We start from the raw sequence: 19,522 nt of genomic DNA on the forward strand, positions 1-19,522 counted from the left end.
CTGTTTGGGTCGCCCGAAACACAACTTTGCCCTGAGTCATCGCCTGACTTTTCGGGATTTTTATTGTCCTCTTCCGAGTATACGGATTCTGTCTCTGGTTTACCTCAAAGAATGTTGATCACCCGCAAATACCAACTGTTATGCGAGGTTATCGATTGATTAAAGACACCCAGCTTGTACCTGGAGAGTCGCCGGCTTAGCCTGTCTCCGGTGCTGCGAGAAATTAATATGGCTCGCCAGCAGATTACTGAATCCCGGCGCATGTCCCGAGACAGAATTTTGAGACTCAGAAGAACTATAAATCTCCCACTGAATTAATCTTTGAACAATTTTTTATAGGAAGTTTTGATAGTAATTACCCTCTTTTTATTAGTCATGTTTTGATCCCCACATTGGGGTAGTTAAAAGGCTGTAGAATGGGACACGTTGTGTGAGAAAATCTTTACTTATTCACGGTTTGTGTAATGGTTGCAATAATTGTTGTACTGTAAATTGACCTTGACCGTGACAGTTATATCAGATTCAGTAAATTTTTATTATCCTGTAATACCTGTAGTCCAAAATCAATAAGTTTTGTATTCTTTTAAATTGATTTTGGACTGCAATGAATTTAATTTTTTTCCTTGATAGATCATGACTGTATACCTGTAATACTGAAATATTTCCTTTAAATAAAATGAAATTAATTATATTGTATGTTATTAGAGCATTGTTGGGAGGAATAGAAGATGATCTAATTTTTAGTTTTTAAGTACTGTATCTCCATTGTGTCTGATAGTTTATCGTCTATTCCTATTGCTTTTTGTTATATCATGAAACTGTTAAATAATGTACCTAATGTAATATACATAATTTGATAAGTAGCTGAAGGGACGGATGATGAATTAAATCTTTTTTAGTTAATCATCCTACCTTTTTATTGAATTTATTTGTGTAAGGTAAAACTTTTTTGCACTTGAATGTATGAATTTGGTGTAGGGTGTTGTTGCTAGTCATGAGACAATGTTGAGTGGACCAAAGATCTAGTGAGGGGAAATGTGGAAAATATTAAACTAATAAAGTTAAAGAAAAATACAAATTATTTTTCATTAGGCTTGCAATATTTTTCTTTCTATATTTTGGTCCTTCAACCTTGTCTAATGATATTCCCTTTTTTACAGCATGCCCTACTCCCTGTAGGGTTTGAAGTGGAAACTATAGTTGGAGACAAGTAGACGTACAAGAATGGGTTTCTTTATCAAGAAAAAAAGAAAACATACTGCAGATATTTGACAATGTATGTTGACAGAAATTCTAAGTGTGAGGGATTTGATCTGAACTGCTGTGAAATAGCCCAGCCAGTGGACTGCAAGAACGTATGTATAGCAAACATACTTTGGGTATCCTGTTAATCCATAGAATTGTTGGAGTGACGTGAACATTCTGAGAGGTCATAAACTACAGTGAACTTGGTATAGTGATTCAGTACTGAATAGATTCTCATCAATGATGCAGTGAAACAAATTTAGACATTTCTTAAAGATGATTATTGAACTAGTATTCATCAAGTTGGCCTGGTTTGTAGCATAAATTGTGAACAGCAACGTACACATGAGGACATTTATTTTGTACTATAACATGTAGATGTTTGCAGCATAGTGTTAGGAACTTTCTCTTGATAATATCTACATTAAACAGAAAGGCTCTGTCTTGATGTTAACAATTAGAACATTTGCACCACAAACCAGATAAGGCTTTATCCTGAAGAAGGGCTCATAGTAATAAATATTTTTCTTTTTTTTATGAAGACAGCATTTCATTTTTGTACCTTACACCATTGTGTCCCTTTCTCAGCCACTGTTTTTTTTCTTAGTATCATTGTTATTTTTGTACTTTACCTGAAAAAAGGCTTATCTCTGAATAATATGATGCAATTATGCTGTTAGTTGGGACCCTTGCCCAGTATAAATCAAGGGGTGGTGCACAGTGCTCCGTTCTCTTGACCTGTTACCTAGATTTTTTGGGTAATCCACCGTTTTACTTTTTTTGTGTAGTGAACGTTGGATTGTGGTCGGTATTCGGACACTAGGCAGTTTGGGTGCTACCTCTAGCCACAGTCCGCAAACCACTACAATGTCCGAAAGCAAAAGTGGTGGGGCGGCAGAGGAGGAGGACAAACGGCAGAAAACATGAACAAAACTTTAAAAAATACATTAATAAATGGCAGAAAGCATTAACAATTAACTTTTTGAAATACATTAAGAAATGGCAGAAAATATTAACACAACTTCATGAAAACTTAACATTAAATTTCTTTTTTTTTTTTTTTTTGCCTCTCATTTTTTTTTTTTACTTTACGTTTTGCATTTTCTAAATTTAATAATTTTCTTCTTCACTTCCACTTTTCTGTTTTTTGGGATCACTTTGAGCTTCCTCTAGGCCTACTAGTATCGAAGGCCTTTTCAACATATAACTATCCAAGGAAGCTTGTTTCTGCCTGGTTCTTAAAATGTTCATGAAATGACTCAGATAAACGTCATTTCTGTACTCGATAGCACAACCTGTGTGAACCTTCTCTGGGGGTCTCTTTCCTATTAGAGCTGCCAGTTTAGGGTAGCAAGTTAGAGTCTCCTTAATTTCTGCTATTGGGATACAGTCACCCTCCTCCTCCTCACCACTAGAGAACTGTTCCTGAACAATGTTCACTTGCATGGCCTCCAGATCCCTTAGGTCGTCCATCACATGCTCCTCTTGGTGATCCTCAAAAAGGCTCACTAATGTTGTCCTCATCGAGTTCCAGACCCATGGACATCCCGAGTCTTAACTATCACGGCAACCTCAGGTTGAGCAATAGATTCATAATCGTCAACTTTTTCGGCTTCGCCTTCAGCTGCGCCTACGTGGAAGACCTCGAAGTATCATGCGGAGACAGCATCAGGCTATAGATTCTTCCACAAGGAATTCAAGGTGCACTTCGGAACCTCCCGCCAAGCTACATTGATGAGTCTGAGGCATATCACAATATTAAAATATTCCTTCCAAAATTCACGTAGGGTGGGGTTTGTGCTGTCAGTGATTTTCAAACATCTCTATAGAGCTTCTTAAAGTTGGAAATCACTTGCTGGTCCATGGGCTGAAGTTGGGTAGTGTTAGGTGCAAGATAGAGAGCCTTGATGAAGGAATACAATAATGCCTCACAACACAAAATTAATTTGTTCTGGAGTGGCTCATGTTTCATGAAAATTTCATGTTACAAGTCACATTTTATACATGAATCGCCTAATTCGTTCCAAACCCTACAAAAACACCGCATCAAATTTTATAATAAAGCTACAGTATAACCGCAATGATACTGTACAGCCAAATACATTTCAACCATTCAGTATACCTAAACTAACTGTTAATACCTGTAAATTAAGTTGTTATTAGAACATAATGGAATAATAAAATAATACAATACATACTATGAAATACAGTACATATACAAATGATACAGTACCGTATGTACTGAACTATCAGTTACCCTTACTATAGAGATACATTTTCAATTATGTAAACAACCCAATTTCTTCAAATATTTTAATGTTTGACTATTCTATTCTCGGCCTGGCTGGCAAATCTCTTTTCTTATCATGAAAAATGTTTTGAAATACGAGTCAGAAAAATATTCACATCTCGTTTCACGGTATGAAAATTTTGTAAGCAGATTCTTTCGTGAAGAGAGGTATGACTGTAGACCAAATGTTTTGTCAACTGAAAAGATTTTAAATGCTTACCTTTTAGTCCAGCCAATAACTGTTTAGATTTCTGAACATCATGACGACTCTGACTACTATTAGCTTTTGGACTACTATCAACTGCTGAAATAAAAGTGGTAAAATTAGCCACACTATACACAACAATAGATTTGAATATCAAAAAGACAAATAAGGCTATGTCCATTCTATTAATGCATTTAAACTTTGATATAATTAATGAAAATGGACTCAGATTGGAATAAACCAAAGGTTTTGTCAACTAAAAACATTTGGAAAGCCTACTTTTGTTTACAGATGATTCATGTTTAGGTTTCCCAACTTTATGATCCTCATCAAGACCACTCTGGCTGTTGATAGCAGTAGTTTTTGTAGTAGGCATATCATCAACAGCTGAAATATAACAACAGTCAAATTAACCACATAATTCATGGACTGGGCAATGCTGATTTGATGCCCACTAACCTGGGGTCAATCATAGGGGGAAACATAGATTTTAGAATAAAATTATTTTGAAACTTGCCTGTTGGTTCCTTTGCTAATATCACTGGAGCATAAGCTTTTCAACCTAAAAAGAATTCTTTACCCCTTCTCTACCCTTCCCTCATGGAACCACTTGGCAAAGGAATTTTGAGCAGCTTCAAGAATCAAAACTGCACACAAGAAATATAAAATGACAGCTGGGAAGTTTGCTGCTTCAATTTCAATGTAAACTCCTCACTCTTTTTGGGTTGTTTTAATTGAAAATTTGGGTAAGCCTACAGCCAGAATTCATCATCTTGAAAGCACTAATAGAGAGTAAGAATTCCAAGACTAGTAATTCCCAAATTCACTGTTACAAGTTTCCTGAAATTAACTTTGACCTAAAGAGTCAGACCTACTAAATAGGTTGATAACCATTTCAAAAACCCTGATAATTCTATTGTTCTGCAAGTATTACCAATATGAGAATTCTAAATTTGGAAAAAACCTACATACTGTAGTACAAAAAAGCTGAAATACCTCAGCCATTGCATCATCTACAACTAGTGCAAAACTGGAAATTTCTAAATCATATCTAAAAATCTTCACGTTTTATCTTTATTTGCCTTTCCTATTTCTATTTATTGCTTCTATTATTTATTTTAGTTACCCTCTTCTGTTTTCCAGTTCTTATTTATACTATGCTTGTTTTAATTGAGCTTTCTTCTTTTTTATAATTCTATTGGTCAACAATCTATGCCTGTAACTTCAGCACAGGTAGATGTCTGTATAAAATGTTTGATGGTTTCTATTTCCTTCCATATTTACATCGCTCTGCCTAATTACAATTCAGTATTTATTAAGAATTTTAAGATCGAATACGAACATCCTTGTCCATTTTCTTTCAATTTCAATCAATTACTGTATTCGCCAGATAGTTAGGCCTTGCTTGCAAGTATATTTTGTTGAAGTTGCAAGATTACTACTTGTATTTTCTGCAGATAACCTTCAAGACCTCTGCTTTTAGAGAGATAGTTTACTATTTCCGATTTGACGAGGCACCTTATAGGTATAAGCATGTCTACTGGGTGTGTCATTTGTTTGTGGTCCCTTGGGTATTACGAGGATGCTTTAATAAGGTTTTAAGGCATTTTAAGGGGTTACCGAGGCCCTTTCAATTATCAAGGAGAACTGACTTCCTAGGGGTGGAAGTTAAGTGGACTTTCACTGTATTTATATATATATATATATATATATATATATATATATATATATATATATATATATATATATATATATATATATATATATATATACAAGGTAGCATAGTAATCTTAATAAAAGAACCGTAGGGAAGAAACCTTCCTGCCCCCCTTGGCAGTGAAGTTCCCACGGGCCATGCCGAGATCAAAGTGGTTATCGAAGGGCTATTCACCCTGCTAGAAGAACCTGAAGAACTTGGAGACAAGACTGAATGGTTGGCATTCGTATCGGAACATTCTCGAAGGCAGACAAGTGGTGGTTGGACACTGTATGTAGAGAAGAATAGTCTCGTCTCTAAGGTATGAAGAGTAAGTATTCGTATTGGAATATTACATTGCAAAGGTGAATATATAATAAGGGTTAAGACCTTAGTATCTTCATTAACCATAAGGAAGGGGATAATAAAACTATGACAGACATGTATTTCATAGTATAAGTAGGAGCGGATTGAGATGCACAAGTAATAAAATAAGAATTTTATTTCACAATTGCAGAAAAAATAAATGAATTGCAGTAATAAGTAAGGATAATTTACAACAAATTATAATGTACATAGTAATAAAGACTTGCTCTTGAATCTGAAAGGGAATTTCAAATTTATTAGTAGGCACTCGTTCTCGAGGAACGTCAGTCTTTAATTAAAACACATCATGCTCTAGGCATGCGGCACTCGTGTGACGACTATGACATTTCACCTGGGATAAGAACAGTTATAAGAAAGCACTAAGTGTTTTCGACATCACTACGTATCGCTCGAGGGTCAACATAGGCACCCGAAGAGTTAGAGTCCCAAGTAACTCGCTGTTCTATGCAGAGTTAGGTGCAGGTTTCATAACACTACCTGCGGCTACCACAAAATGTTTGACTTCGTGCACTTGTTTCGCATAATGTTTGAAGAAAACACGCGAGGACTTCCAGCCTGTGAAACTTTTAAGGCTTTCGAAGTCCATAAACTGAAAGAAATTCAGAGACGATGCAACTTTTCTAGGATCGTGACCGGCGGGTGTACTGTCAGGATCCGCTCTGCGAATGAAGTAGGTGATTTTCGCTCTTAGTTGTTTCAGTGACAGGTCGCTACCCGATGTTTCTCCTTTGAAGAGTTGGCCTCCACCAAAGTTCGAAGTTCTGCGAAGATAGACCTTGAGGCTCTCTACTGGGCATAGAGAGGCATCTTCCTTCAGGGGGCATATTCTCCAGGGGCCCCATCTTTTGGTGGGTAATTCGTTTTTGGCGAGAAACCTCGGATCCGGGGAGAGGGTAAGGTCTCCTGAATCAGTAAACAGGATATGACCCTCTTCTCTTGATAATGCCACTATTTCGCTGACTCGGGCTCCTGAAGCAAGAGCAAAGAGAAATATAATTTTCTGAGTCAGATCCTTGAGAGGGCATGAATCATTATCCAAGTTGGAGGCGAAATGGAGCACCTTGTCCAATGACCAGGAGATCGGTTTCGGTGGGGGTGCTGGGCGTAGACGAGCGCATGCTTTCGGCAGTTTATTGAAGATGTCGCTGCTGGACAGATCAATTTGGAAGGCATACAACAGTGGTCTAGTCAAGGCCGATTTGCAAGTAGAAATCGTATTGGCTGCTAATCCCTGTCCATGAAGGTGAATAAAGAAAGACATGCAAAAATCAATGGTGATTTCCGTAGGATTTTTTGCCTTGACGAATGAGACCCATTTTCTCAAAGATGATTCGTATTGCCGTCTTGTGGATTCGGTCTTGTATTCCTCGAGGATGTCTAGACTTTTCTTCGAGATCCCAAACCTCTTCTTCGCGGCTAGGGAGAGAAAATCATGAGATGAAGGTCCTTGATTTTCGATGATGAAGCGAAGACAGTCGACTTCTGTACTTGTTGGGAGAGAACTGGGCCCGGGAGAGGGATCAGCGTGGGCTGCAGCTCCAGGACCAGGGGGTACCAGTTGCTCCGGGGCCACTTGGGAGCCACTAGGGCCGCTGTCCCTTTGAAGGTTCTCAGCTTGGAGAGGACTTTCAGCAGAAGGTTGGTGGGAGGGAACAGGTAGATCTTGGACCATCTGTTCCAATCCAGGGACATGGCGTCCACCGCCTCTGCCTTGGGGTCCTCGTACGGGGCCACATAACGAGGAAGTTGATTGTTGTCGCTCGTTGCGAAGAGATCGATCTGAAGTTCCGGGACTTGGTGGGAGATGAAGGAGAATGATCTTGCGTCTAGAGACCATTCCGACTCTATCGGGCTTGTCTGGGATAGAGCGTCCGCAGTCACGTTGCGGAATCCTTGTAGGTGAACTGCAGATAGGTGCCACTTCTTCCTCTCTGCCAGACGGAAGATTGTTAGAAGCACCTGATTTATCTGGGGCGATCTCGAGCCTTGGCGATTGAGACATCGAACTACCACCGAGTTGTCTAGGGTTAGACGAATATGGATCGAGGGAGGCGGGGAGAGTTTCTTCAGTGTTAGAAGGACCGCCATGGCCTCCAAGATGTTGATGTGAAACGTCTTGAATAGTGGAGACCACGTGCCTTGAGCCTGTTTCTGGTGGGAGTGACCTCCCCAACCCTCCAGCGAAGCGTCCGTGTGGATGTTGAGTGATGGAGGTGGGTGTTGAAGAGGGATGGACCTTTTCAGGGCCTTTGCTTCCGACCACGGCTTGAGGAGAAGTCGAAGTCTGTTTGGGAGCCGTCTCTTGAGGTCTCTTCGAGCGATGGATGCAGAACGTCTCCAGACTCCCGCGGCATCCTTTAACTGTGCACGAAGCACCGGGTTTGTCACTGAGGCGAACTGTAGAGAGCCTAGAACTCGTTCCTGCTGGCGTCTTGAGATCCACTTGGATTTCAGTAGTCGCTTGACAGACCCTGCTATTTCCTTCCTTTTCTTCTGGGGGATGGAAAGGCAGTGTGACTGAAGGTTCCACTGGATTCCTAACCATTGGAACTTCTGAGCTGGAGAGAGGCGAGATTTCTTCACGTTTATCTTGAATCCCAGGTGTTCTAGGTACTGGGTGACTTTGCTGCAGGATTTTAAACAATCCTCGGGCGATGGAGCCCAGACTAGCCAATCGTCGAGGTAGGCCATCACCTGGACGTCTCGGAGGCGGAGCTGTTGTACTATGGCGTCTGCCAGCTTTGTGAAGATCCGAGGGGCCACATTGAGGCCGAAGGGCATGGCCCTGAAGGCGTAGCTTTTCCTTTGGAGTCGAAATCCTAGGTAGGAGGAAGCGTGATGGTTCATTGGAACGTGCCAGTAGGCATCCGCCAGGTCTATGGAGACCGTGTAAGAACCTCGAGGCAGAAGGGTCCTTATCTGTTGAAGAGTCAGCATCTTGAACTTGTCGTTCGCTATGAACTTGTTGAGGGGGGATAAGTCCAGAATGACTCTGAGTTTTTCGGAGTCGTTCTTGGGGACACAAAACAGTCTCCCTTGGAACCTGGTGGACTTTACCCTCCTTATCACCTTCTTGTTCAAGAGATCTAGGACATATTCTTCCAGAAGGGGGGTTGATCGTTGGAAGAATTGCTGGAAGGTTGGGGGTGGTTGAGTCCAACTCCAGCCTAGACCTTTCTTGACGATGCTGTGTGCCCAGGGATCGAAGGTCCAACGATCCTGGAATTGGCGGAGTCTTCCTCCCACCGGAAGCACTTCATTGCTTCTGGTGTCCCGAGGGCTTACTGCCTCGGCCGCTAGCTCCCCTTCCTCCTCTACCTCTGGAGGGGCGGCGAGATGCGTCTCTGCTCGCACCCCTGTTTGAGCCTCTACCTTTGGGACGAAAGGTAGTTGTCCGTTGCTCAAAGGCAGGGGTGAAAACCGGTGACTGGGACAAAACCGGTTGGGTGACCAACTGAAAGGTCTGTTGTGGCTGAGCAGCCACTTGGGGAGTAGCGGGTCCCGGAAACTGTCGTCGCTGTTGACGTTGCAGGGGGTTTTGCTTGGAGGATTTCCTCTTAGGTTGAGGCCCATCGTCCTGAGAGGATTTCCTCTTTTTTGACATGCCCCACTTATTGAGAAGGTTCCTATTCTCAGTGGCAGCCTTGTCAGTGATCTCTTTCACGAGATCGGAGGGGAAGAGGTGTTTACCCCAGATGTTGGAGGAAATCAGCCTCCGGGGTTCGTGTTTCACAGTGGCACCTGAGAACACGAATTCTCGACAGGCTCTCCGAGCCTTCATGAAGTGGTACAAGTCCTTCACCAGAGTTGCCATGTGGGATTTGGCGAGTACCATGTAGTGGTCTGGGACTCTGGTGTCACCAGCCATGACATCAAGTTGTACCTGGTGGGACATGGATGCTGCGAGCCTTTCCTTCGTATCTTGTTCCCGACGAAGGAGGTGGTCGTTGAGTTTCGGGAGGTCTTCGTTAAACTGACGTCCGGCTACGTCAGGATCTAGCTATCCCACCACGAAGGTATGCTGGATATCCTTCCAGTGTCGAGCGTCGGGGGGAGTTACTATGGAGAAGGGTCTGCACTCCTCCAGTGCAGGGCAGGGTTTTCCTTCTTCCACAGCCTTGTGGCACGCAGCGAAGGCCTTTTCCATGAAGGGAAGGACTGCATCGTCGGGTGCGACGTAAGTAGGGTGCTTCTTGCTCAGGGCCGGAAGCTTAGAGCAGGTAAAACCTCTACTTTTAAATGCGGTGGCTAGCATAGCCTGGGCCTTCGAGAGATCGAACACTATCGCCTCCTTGGGTTCGGTCTCTTCTTTAGAGGCAGGTTCAGAACGAAGCCGGACGTAACAGTCCGGGTAAGCCTCAAAGTTCGGGAAGAACTCCACATCTTCCAGGGGGACCGTGCCGATCTTATCGCTGATAAAGATCCTGCCGGTCGCGATAACCATATGCTCGGCATACCTCCAAGGGTTGGCATGTGAGCATGCAGGGAGATCCTTAACCGAGATCTTCTTCGGTTCTTTGGACCCTCCCATGGACCTGATGAACTCGTGAGTCTCTTTAAGTCTGTCGTCCATAATGGCTTTAATCATCCGGAACATCTCTTGGGCAGATGGGATGGGTTCCGGGGTAGCGGAGGTAGACGGGAGAGACACTTCCGTCGGTGTAGGAGTAGGGGCGGTGATGGAAGGCGGAGCGATCTCCTGCTCCGACTCGGCGTATTCCACCTGGTCCTCTTCATCTTCTGCGCCTTGGGCCATGAGGGTCTTCTCCGTGCCCTCCGAAATATCCGACATGTGTTCGTCGTTCTCGGAATCCAGGCGACACTCGTGCATGGACTGGGCCATGACTACGTCTGGTTCCACCGTGATCTGGACGATGGGGATCAGGTCTTTGGGTACCACAGAATCAGGGGAGGCCTTTGGGAACAGAAGGGCCCTGTCTTCAGTGGCCAGGTATGGTCCAGTGGCGTTCTTTTGGAAGCCACGCACCCACTTGCGTAGCTTATCCCGAGAAGCGTCCCTGACCTCCTCTGAGGGAGGGTTATGAAAGGCATCGACTAGGCGATCCTGGCAGACCATACAGTTCTGCGGGTGCCAGAACTTCAGATCCCCTTTCTTGTTGGCACAAGGGGCGTGGGTCCTACACGCCGTATGCCCGTAGAAGTGCGGGCGCTTCACTGCACAGAAGTCGTGGTCACACTTCATCTGCTCCTCCTGTAAAAGAAAGAGAATATGAGTATGGGGAGGGTCATAAGAATGACTCTTAAACTAAAGTTAAATATTAATCATTAATTTTAACTTGACAATAGGTGTGATGCACAGAGGAAGGGCTGAGATAGGATAGGTACATACTCCGTGTATCTCGCCCGGCTGGTTACCGTAACCTTCATCCATGGACAATCCGAAATGACCGAAGGCACAGGATAGAATTCAATATAGAATGCCCGTAGGGCAGTGAGAATTCTATTGGAAATTGTCAAAGATATAAGGCTGGGACTGAGGCCACTCAGTTCCAGAATAGGGGACTAGAAGATCCCATAGGGTAACGGTTTCCGGCAACCAGCCGTACTAAGATACACACAGCATGCTGGAAATCTGTGATATGCAAGAAGACAGCATGATTACTAATAGAACGGTAATAAAATACCGATCCCCTTACGTAAACAAGTCATCTGGTTGCAGTGTAGGGCTATCAATATCAGATGATAGCTAGTAGAAGGGGGTGCAAGTCGTCTTGACGCCTCCGGAAGGCTCCGGCAGACCGCCGGCACACCGGAGGCCGCTCCAGCAGAGTTTCTGGCATTAGGGAAGACAATATAGAAGACAAGAGTAATACCAGGGTGGCGGCCCACGCCGGCGGGGGAGTAGCAGCCCCGGCAGCCAGAGGTTGCCGGCTTGGTGACAGGAACAAGGATGGTTATAGCAGAACCGGACTGCCGGCGGCGGATGCCGGCACTCCGGGGGCCGGCCGGTGGACGGACGACCAAGGTATGAGGAAAGAGGGAAGGCCATCGGCTGGAAGCCGGCGGCAGGCGCCAGTCCCCCGGCACACGGAGGACTGGCGGCCCAGGGGGTAAGGGATAAGTCACCAAGGTAGGAGGTGGGTATCACCGACAGTGGAGGCGGCGAGGGACCGGCACCAGGATAGTGAAAGAGACAGAAGGAGGGATGTAGGGGTCCGGCCACGGACCCCCAGACATCCCACCTGAGTGGGTGTACCCATGATAGAGGCTAACCCTATCACCCAGAAGCAGGGGCCGCAGAGGACCGGGAGCTAAGGTAGCCCAAGGGAGGGCTAGGGGACACCCAAGAGCGGGGGGGGGGGGGGGAACCCCTGCAGACAGAACGCATCCAGTGGCTAACCCCATAGGACACTATGAAGGGTATATGTACCAGAGCGGACTGCACACAGGAGCTCAAGGTAGCCCTATCACTCCACCCTAAGGAGGAGTTGTAGGACAGGGGACAGATGGGTATAGACTAACCTAAGTATAGGCTAGGCCATACAAGAGATAGGTGGGGAGGGGAGAAGAGAAGGGTCTTCCGCGGAGGAGGTTCTGTATCAGAGCGGCCACTGAGGAAGGGAGGACACTCCCTAGCCTAAGGTAAGGCAGCTTGTCTGAAAACGGTGCATGGGTATCGTTTCAGCAAGGAACAGAACTAACCCCTCCAAAACCTAACCTAGAGCAGGGATGTTACATCCTGAACTAGGAAGGATGGAAGACGTATCGCTATTGCAGGAAAGGTCGGAGACCTAGCCCCAGCAATAGAGGAAGGACTAGCCGTTCCTCATTCTCGGACGCAACCCTAAGGGGGGATCATTCCCTTGGGGAGGACAGAGAGGCGATATAATACTCTGCTATGAGCTTGATCCCCTTACGTGGTAGGGGGAGCAAGGCTACACAGAGGGGATGCCCTAAGGCAGGGGATGAAGGAAGCATATAGGGGTCCTACTTGTAGGTTAGGTTAGAAAGACACACTATCTGACCTGTCCCTTATATGGTCCCTGAAGGCGAAAACACTTGCATCACAGTCAATAGTATTGTAAAATAATGCCACTATCTTCATAAGTAAGCCTAGGATCACTGAAAAATATCATGCATGAACACTGATATAGGCGCTCTGGCCTGGGGGCTATAGTAGCCAACTGGTATGGGGTCAGTCGATGACTGATAATAAAGCGTCAAAACATGATATAAAAGTTCCTAGCTATGAAGACTAAATAACTAATAGTATCGATTAGTTAATGAGGCCGGAAAACGCTGTTGAGGCTAACTAAATAAGGCATGCAGAACAACAGTGACGCCATAAAATGGCCGGTCCGGTCGAGGCACAGCTCTGCCAAAAAACATCAAATATCTCGAAAAGTAAAATTTACTTTACGGTCAGAGCTTAATTAAACAATACTGGAACCTTGTACTCAACTTTCCAGAAGAAGGCGAGGCCGAAGGTAGCGACATGACGAAGATGCGGGTTGATGAAAAGAGCGTAGGGAAAATCCGTCTAAGATAGGCAAGCTACTAGCAGAAGGATGAGGACGGACGTGACGTCATTTGGCAATGGCGCCCGTTTGTTTACGTCTCGAGTACCAAAAGTAGCCACGAACGAGATTAGCTGTGGAAAGGCTCCCAGCTATTCTCCGCCCCTACACACCGAAGTGTTAACTCTGTTTAGGGTGTAGATAGCTATGTGGCGCGTTAATACATGCGTCTCCTGTTGATATACGATGTCTTAAAAGGGAAACCTTTAGGATACTCGCTCCAGAAGTTAGAATTCTGTGATAACCTGTGGTTAAATTCTCTGGGAATATCTAGTAGTTATATACCCAAGGAAGCTACCAAAAAGGAACCTTCCATCAGGACGCCATGGCTTGAGCCCAAAAATATATATATATATATATATATATATATATATATATATATATATATATGTATCTATTTACATATATGTATATATATATATGTATGTATGTACAGTGTGTATATATATATATATATATATATATATATATATATATATATATATATATATATATATATATATGGATAAATATCAACACAACATCGTGTTCAAATAGAAATAAATTTCTACCTCATACTTGGGATCGAACGCTGGCCCCTTCTAATGAAAGGCCAGGTCGAAACCAACCATGCCACGAGAGACCATAAAAGAAATCGGAACCTAACGGCTAATCAGCTGTTCTAGGATTTACCTGGCGAGACATCAGTCTCTTACCAGCTAAAGACTGATGTCTCGCCAGGTAAATCCTAGAACAGCTGATTAGCCGTTAGGTTCCGATTTCTTTTATGGTCTCTTGTGGCATGGTTGGTTTCGACCTGGCCTTTCATTAGAAGGGGCCAGCGTTGGATCCCAAGTATGAGGTAGAAATATATATATATATATATATATGTATATATATATATATATATGTATATATATATATATATATATATATATATATATATATATATATGTATATATATATATATATGTATATATATATATATATATATATATATATATATATATATATATATATATATATATATATATATATATATACAGTATATTGCAAATGGCAGTATTCTTTAAATTGGAATCAGACTGAGATAGATCATACGTTTTGTCAGCTAAAAATATATTCAAACCCTAACCTTTTTTTATATTTGATTTCTATTCAGGTTCCTAAACTTTTTTTTTTCGTAACATCATTTTCATTCCATCTCTTTATGATATTGGTATCTACAGCTTAAATATAGCAATTGCAAAATGAACCACATTATATACAGTAGATTTGAAGAACAAAAATAAGAATATATATCCTTAAATATTTATTACAGTTATTTCCTTAGAAAGGTATCATTCAAATACAATAAAGTGTCAACTCAAATATTATAAAAACCTGTTGCCAGTGTTTTGAGTGAAGTCACTTTCCACAAAGTATTTTTCTGAGAAGCCAATTGAGTGAAGTTCATGTAAAGTGGTGCAATAAGAGCGCATGTTAGATTCGACGACTTACTACTAATAGACTTCGCCAACAGGTATTCGGAAGAGCGTTTCAAACAAATATTAGTGTGAAGCATTTGACAAAGATCATTCAAAGAAATATAACCATTAAACACCGTCTATCACGAAATAAATATAAATTCAACTTTACAATACTGTTCAAGTGCAAAAATATACATAAAGAATGTATATCAAGAGGTTGACAATGATTATCAAAAGAAATATAATCTCTAACTACAAAGAATTGTACTGAAAATGATGAGACGATTTCTGTTTCAAATTCCACTGTCATATAGAAAAAAAATTCTTCGCTAAATTGAGACGGTATGATTCGGGAATAACCATGTCCACTACTGTCCGAGGAGGAGGGATGAATTCCTTTGTTCTTGTCCCTATCCTTGATACTACTTCATCCGAAACCCAAACTGCTGAGTCCTGATGTCTGCATCGGGGTGGATCGTATGTCTTTTCGGCAGCGATCACAAATTTATCATTAATCTTTTTCGCGTCAACTTTCACTGAATCACAATTATGCCATTGCTTACCAATTCCGTGCAATTATTGCCATTTCTGTAAAGTTGTCTTTAATCGTCCTTAGCAGTTATATGCCTAACGTATTATAGTGCTTAGAGGCTTTGTTCTTTCTATATATAAATCAATTATAACTTACTTTGTCTCGTCCTCACTTTAACAAAATGATTTCCCTGGTGGGTAAATGTATAAGAACTTCCTATAAAATAAAAAAAACTGATGAATCACATGTCTTACTATGTGAAAAACTGTATTCTATTGATTTAAAAATGCTAAATTTTAGTTTCCTGCTAAATAGCATGATTATCTTATCAATTTTAGTCACTTATACTGCTCATTGTTTAGACTGCTAGTCGCTCAAATAATTCCGCTGAAAATGACCATCACTTAAAGAGTATCGTTCAAAACTACTTCACTGAAAGGGACTTCGTCGTGCGTATAGAACCCTGAAAACCTACCTTTTTGCACAACTGATTTCAGTGCAGGTTCCTCAACTTCATAGGTATTATCATCACAAGTCTGACTAGTAGAGACAATAGTTTTTGGACTATCATCAACAACTGAAATATAACAATGAAAAAATCAATTACAATATATACAACAGACCTTAAGAATAAAAACAAAATATACAAACATTAATTGTTTTGTCAACTGGAAACATTTTGAAAGCCTACTTTCGTTTGCGGATGATTCATGTTCAGTTTTCCCAACTTTATGATCCTCATCAAGACCACTCTGACTGTTGACCGCAGTAGTATTTGTAGTAGGGCTATCATCAACAGCTGTAATATAACAACAATCAAATCAACCACAAAATTCATGGTCTGGGCAATATTGATTGGATGTCCACTAACCTGGGGTCAATCATTGGGGAAAACATAGTTTTTAGAGTATAATTATTATTTTGATACTTTTTGTTGGTTCCATTGCTAATATAACTGGAGCATAAGCTTTTCAACCTCAAAGGACTTCTTACCACCTCTTCTACCCTCCCTTCGTGGAACCCCTTGGCAAAGGAACTTAGAGCAACTTCAAGAATCAAAACTGCACACAAGAAATATCATAAAATGACAGCTGGGAATGTTGCTGTTTCAATTTCTATGAAATTCAATGTTATCAACTCACGCTTTTTGGGTTGTTTTAATTGAAAATTTGGGAAAACCTACAGCCAGAATTCATCACCTTGAAAGCACTAATAGAGAGTAATAATTCCAAGACTAGTAATTCCTAAATTCACTGTTACAAGTTTTACGAAAATTAACTTTGGCCTAAAGAGCCAGGCCTACTAAAAATATGTTGATAACCCTTCAAAAACCCTGATAATTCTATTCTTCAATTACCAATATGAGAATTAAAAATTTGGAAAAGAACCTATATAGTACAAAAAGACCGAAATACCTCAGCCATTGTAACATCTACAACTAGTAGCAAACTGAAAATTCTTCACGTTTTATCTTTATTTGCATTTTCTACTTCTATTTATCGCTTTTATTATTTATTTTAGTTTTCCTCTTCTGTTTTCCAGTTCTTATCATTTTATCCTATGCTTGTTTTAATTGAGCTTTCTTCTTTTCTATAATTTTATTGGTCAACAATCTATGCCTGTGACTTCAGCACAGATGTTTGTATAAAATGTTGGATGGTTTCCATTTCATTCCAAATCATATTCAAGGTTGAATCATTTAGTAATTCTGCATGTAAGTTCCATATTAGAGTTCATATCAATTTTATTTACACCTCTCAGCCTAATTACGAATCAGTATTAGTTAGGAATTTCAAGATCCAATACAGAACATTTTCTTCCAATTTCAATCAATAATTGTATATGCCTGATAGTTAGGCTTTGCTTGCAAGTATATTTTGTTGGAGCTGCAAGATTACTTCTTGTATTTTTGTAGACAACCTTCAAGACCTATACTTTTAAAGAGATATACCATTTCCGATTTGACGAGGCACCTTATGCTTGCATGGGCATGTCTACTGGGTGTGTCATTTGTTTGTGATCCCTTGGGTGATATAAAGGAGCTTCCAATAAGGGTTTTAAGGCATTTCATGGGGTTACCTTACAGAAAGGCACTATCAATTATCAAGCAAAAGAGATGTCCTATGGGTGTTGCTTAATTGTATATATATATATATATATATATATATATATATATATATATATATATATATATATATATATATATATATAGATATATATATATATATATATATATATATATATATATATATATATTATATATATATATATATCTTACTTATAACCGTAATCGAACTATTTACAAAGGTCTCCATTAATGATGTACAAGGTTTCTTCAGGGGAAAATTAATCCCCTATGGTGATCACTTCCCCCTCGGTATTGAAAAAACAATTAAGTTAATTAAACTAAGTGTGTCAAATAACATATTCTCTTTCAATGGAAATTTTTCCAAAAAAAAAAAATTTGGTTGTAGTATGGGCTGCCCGTTATCTCCAATTTTAGCCAATCTCTACATGGAATACTTTGAAACAGAAATTTTAACAACAATTAAACCTACGAACATGATATTTTCACATATTGGGATGATAGCTGGGGAGATATTAATATATTTTTCAATAATCTAAATTCCCTAGTCCCTAGCATAAAATTTAAAACTGAATGGGAAAAAGATGGAAAATTAGCTTTTTTGGACATACTAATTATAAGGGAATCGTCAGGGTACAATTTCACTGCGTCTAGAAAACCAACTTTCTCTATTTCCTATATTCATTTCTTTAGTTATCACGACATTTCTGTAAAAATTGGAGTAACTTGTAATCTATTTCTTAGAGGTTTGAGAATCTGTTCCCAAGCCTACCTAAGTAGAGAATTTGAAATCCCTCGTAAACAACTCGCCCAGCTATTCTACCCGACGTACGTCATAGAAAAGGCCATCAACAAAGCCAACACTATATATCACAAAGATCATGATGTTACTAACCAAAGAGATTTTAAAAATAAGATAAAGCTCCCATATATAGAAGGTATTAAAAATATAACAAATAATATTAAAACTGAGAACCACTTTGTTTTTTCATATCCCAAGACCATAGGAAGTGCCTTTATTATTTATCAAAATAAAAGAGATATACATTCCGGCGTTTATAAAATACCATGTGGGGATTGTGAAAAAGTCTACGTTGGGCAAACGGGCTGTTCGCTATCTCAAAGATTATCAGAACACAAAAGATCTGTTAGATATGGCTATGGAAACTCGGGGATTTTCGTTCATCTCAGAAATTTAGGGCACCAGATTAACTAGAGTGAGTCGTTTTTTGCTTTTTAAGAGTACCTGTCAGTACAGAAGGAAAATCCTGGAATCAGTCATCATAAATCAATCAAACACGATGAACCTATCCGGTGGCCAATACTCTTCTCAATCCTATCATTAAGAAGATAATCCACGGACACTGACCACCAGATATGCATCAGAGGTCAAGACATCCTTAGAGCGGCTCAACAATACGAAGACGCACCTAGATGTAATTACAGTAAATTTGGCTAATCGTTCCAGCAATTATAACAACTGTAAAAACAATTGGAAACACCCTTTTGCTTTCCTATATAAACCGTCACTCTCCACTGTATTCCTCATTTTTACTTTACATCCTGAAGAGGGCCAATGTTTACTGGCCGAAATATAGTGATTTATTTATATTTCCTGTGTTTCTTTTATGTGCCTTTTTGAAATAACAAACACACACATATATATATATATATATATATATATATATATATATATATATATATATATATATATATAAGAACATGTCCCTACCAGAGATTCTATGATGAACTAGCTTCCTGCCCCCCTGGCAGGGAAGTCCTGGTGGACAATAGGAACATCTCAAAGCGATCATTGAAGAGCTACTCACCCGGTGGAGAGATCATGCTGGACTCGGAGACAAGACAAAGGTTAATATTCGGGTAGGAATATTATCAAGCATAAGTAAGTATATAAAATAATTACTACTCCCCTGGAGGAGAGATCATGCTGGTCTCGGAGACAGGACAAAGGTTAATATTCGGGTAGGAATATTATCAAGGCATGAGTGAGTATATAACATAATTACTTATATTATTCTTTTTGATCATCATTAAAGAGGTAAATGAAACTATAACAATCGTATATTTCTTGATA

General features: G+C 40.6%; 1 protein-coding gene across 3 annotated transcripts in view; it reads right to left on the reverse strand.

The window, feature by feature from the left end:
- LOC137653558 (centromere-associated protein E-like) overlaps positions 1-19,522 on the reverse strand; it is an 892,913-nt gene that overhangs the window by 201,970 nt on the left and 671,421 nt on the right. For all 3 annotated transcript variants that reach the window (XM_068387057.1, XM_068387056.1, XM_068387055.1), the window contains 4 exons: positions 16,033-16,140; positions 15,817-15,918; positions 4,020-4,127; positions 3,756-3,839 (listed from right to left, as the gene is read on the reverse strand). In XM_068387057.1, the coding sequence (XP_068243158.1) occupies positions 3,756-3,839; positions 4,020-4,127; positions 15,817-15,918; positions 16,033-16,140 (402 nt within the window). The remainder of the gene's footprint in view (positions 1-3,755; positions 3,840-4,019; positions 4,128-15,816; positions 15,919-16,032; positions 16,141-19,522) is intronic.

This window comes from Palaemon carinicauda, chromosome 14 (assembly GCF_036898095.1).
Source record: "Palaemon carinicauda isolate YSFRI2023 chromosome 14, ASM3689809v2, whole genome shotgun sequence".
NCBI lineage: Eukaryota > Metazoa > Arthropoda > Malacostraca > Decapoda > Palaemonidae > Palaemon > Palaemon carinicauda.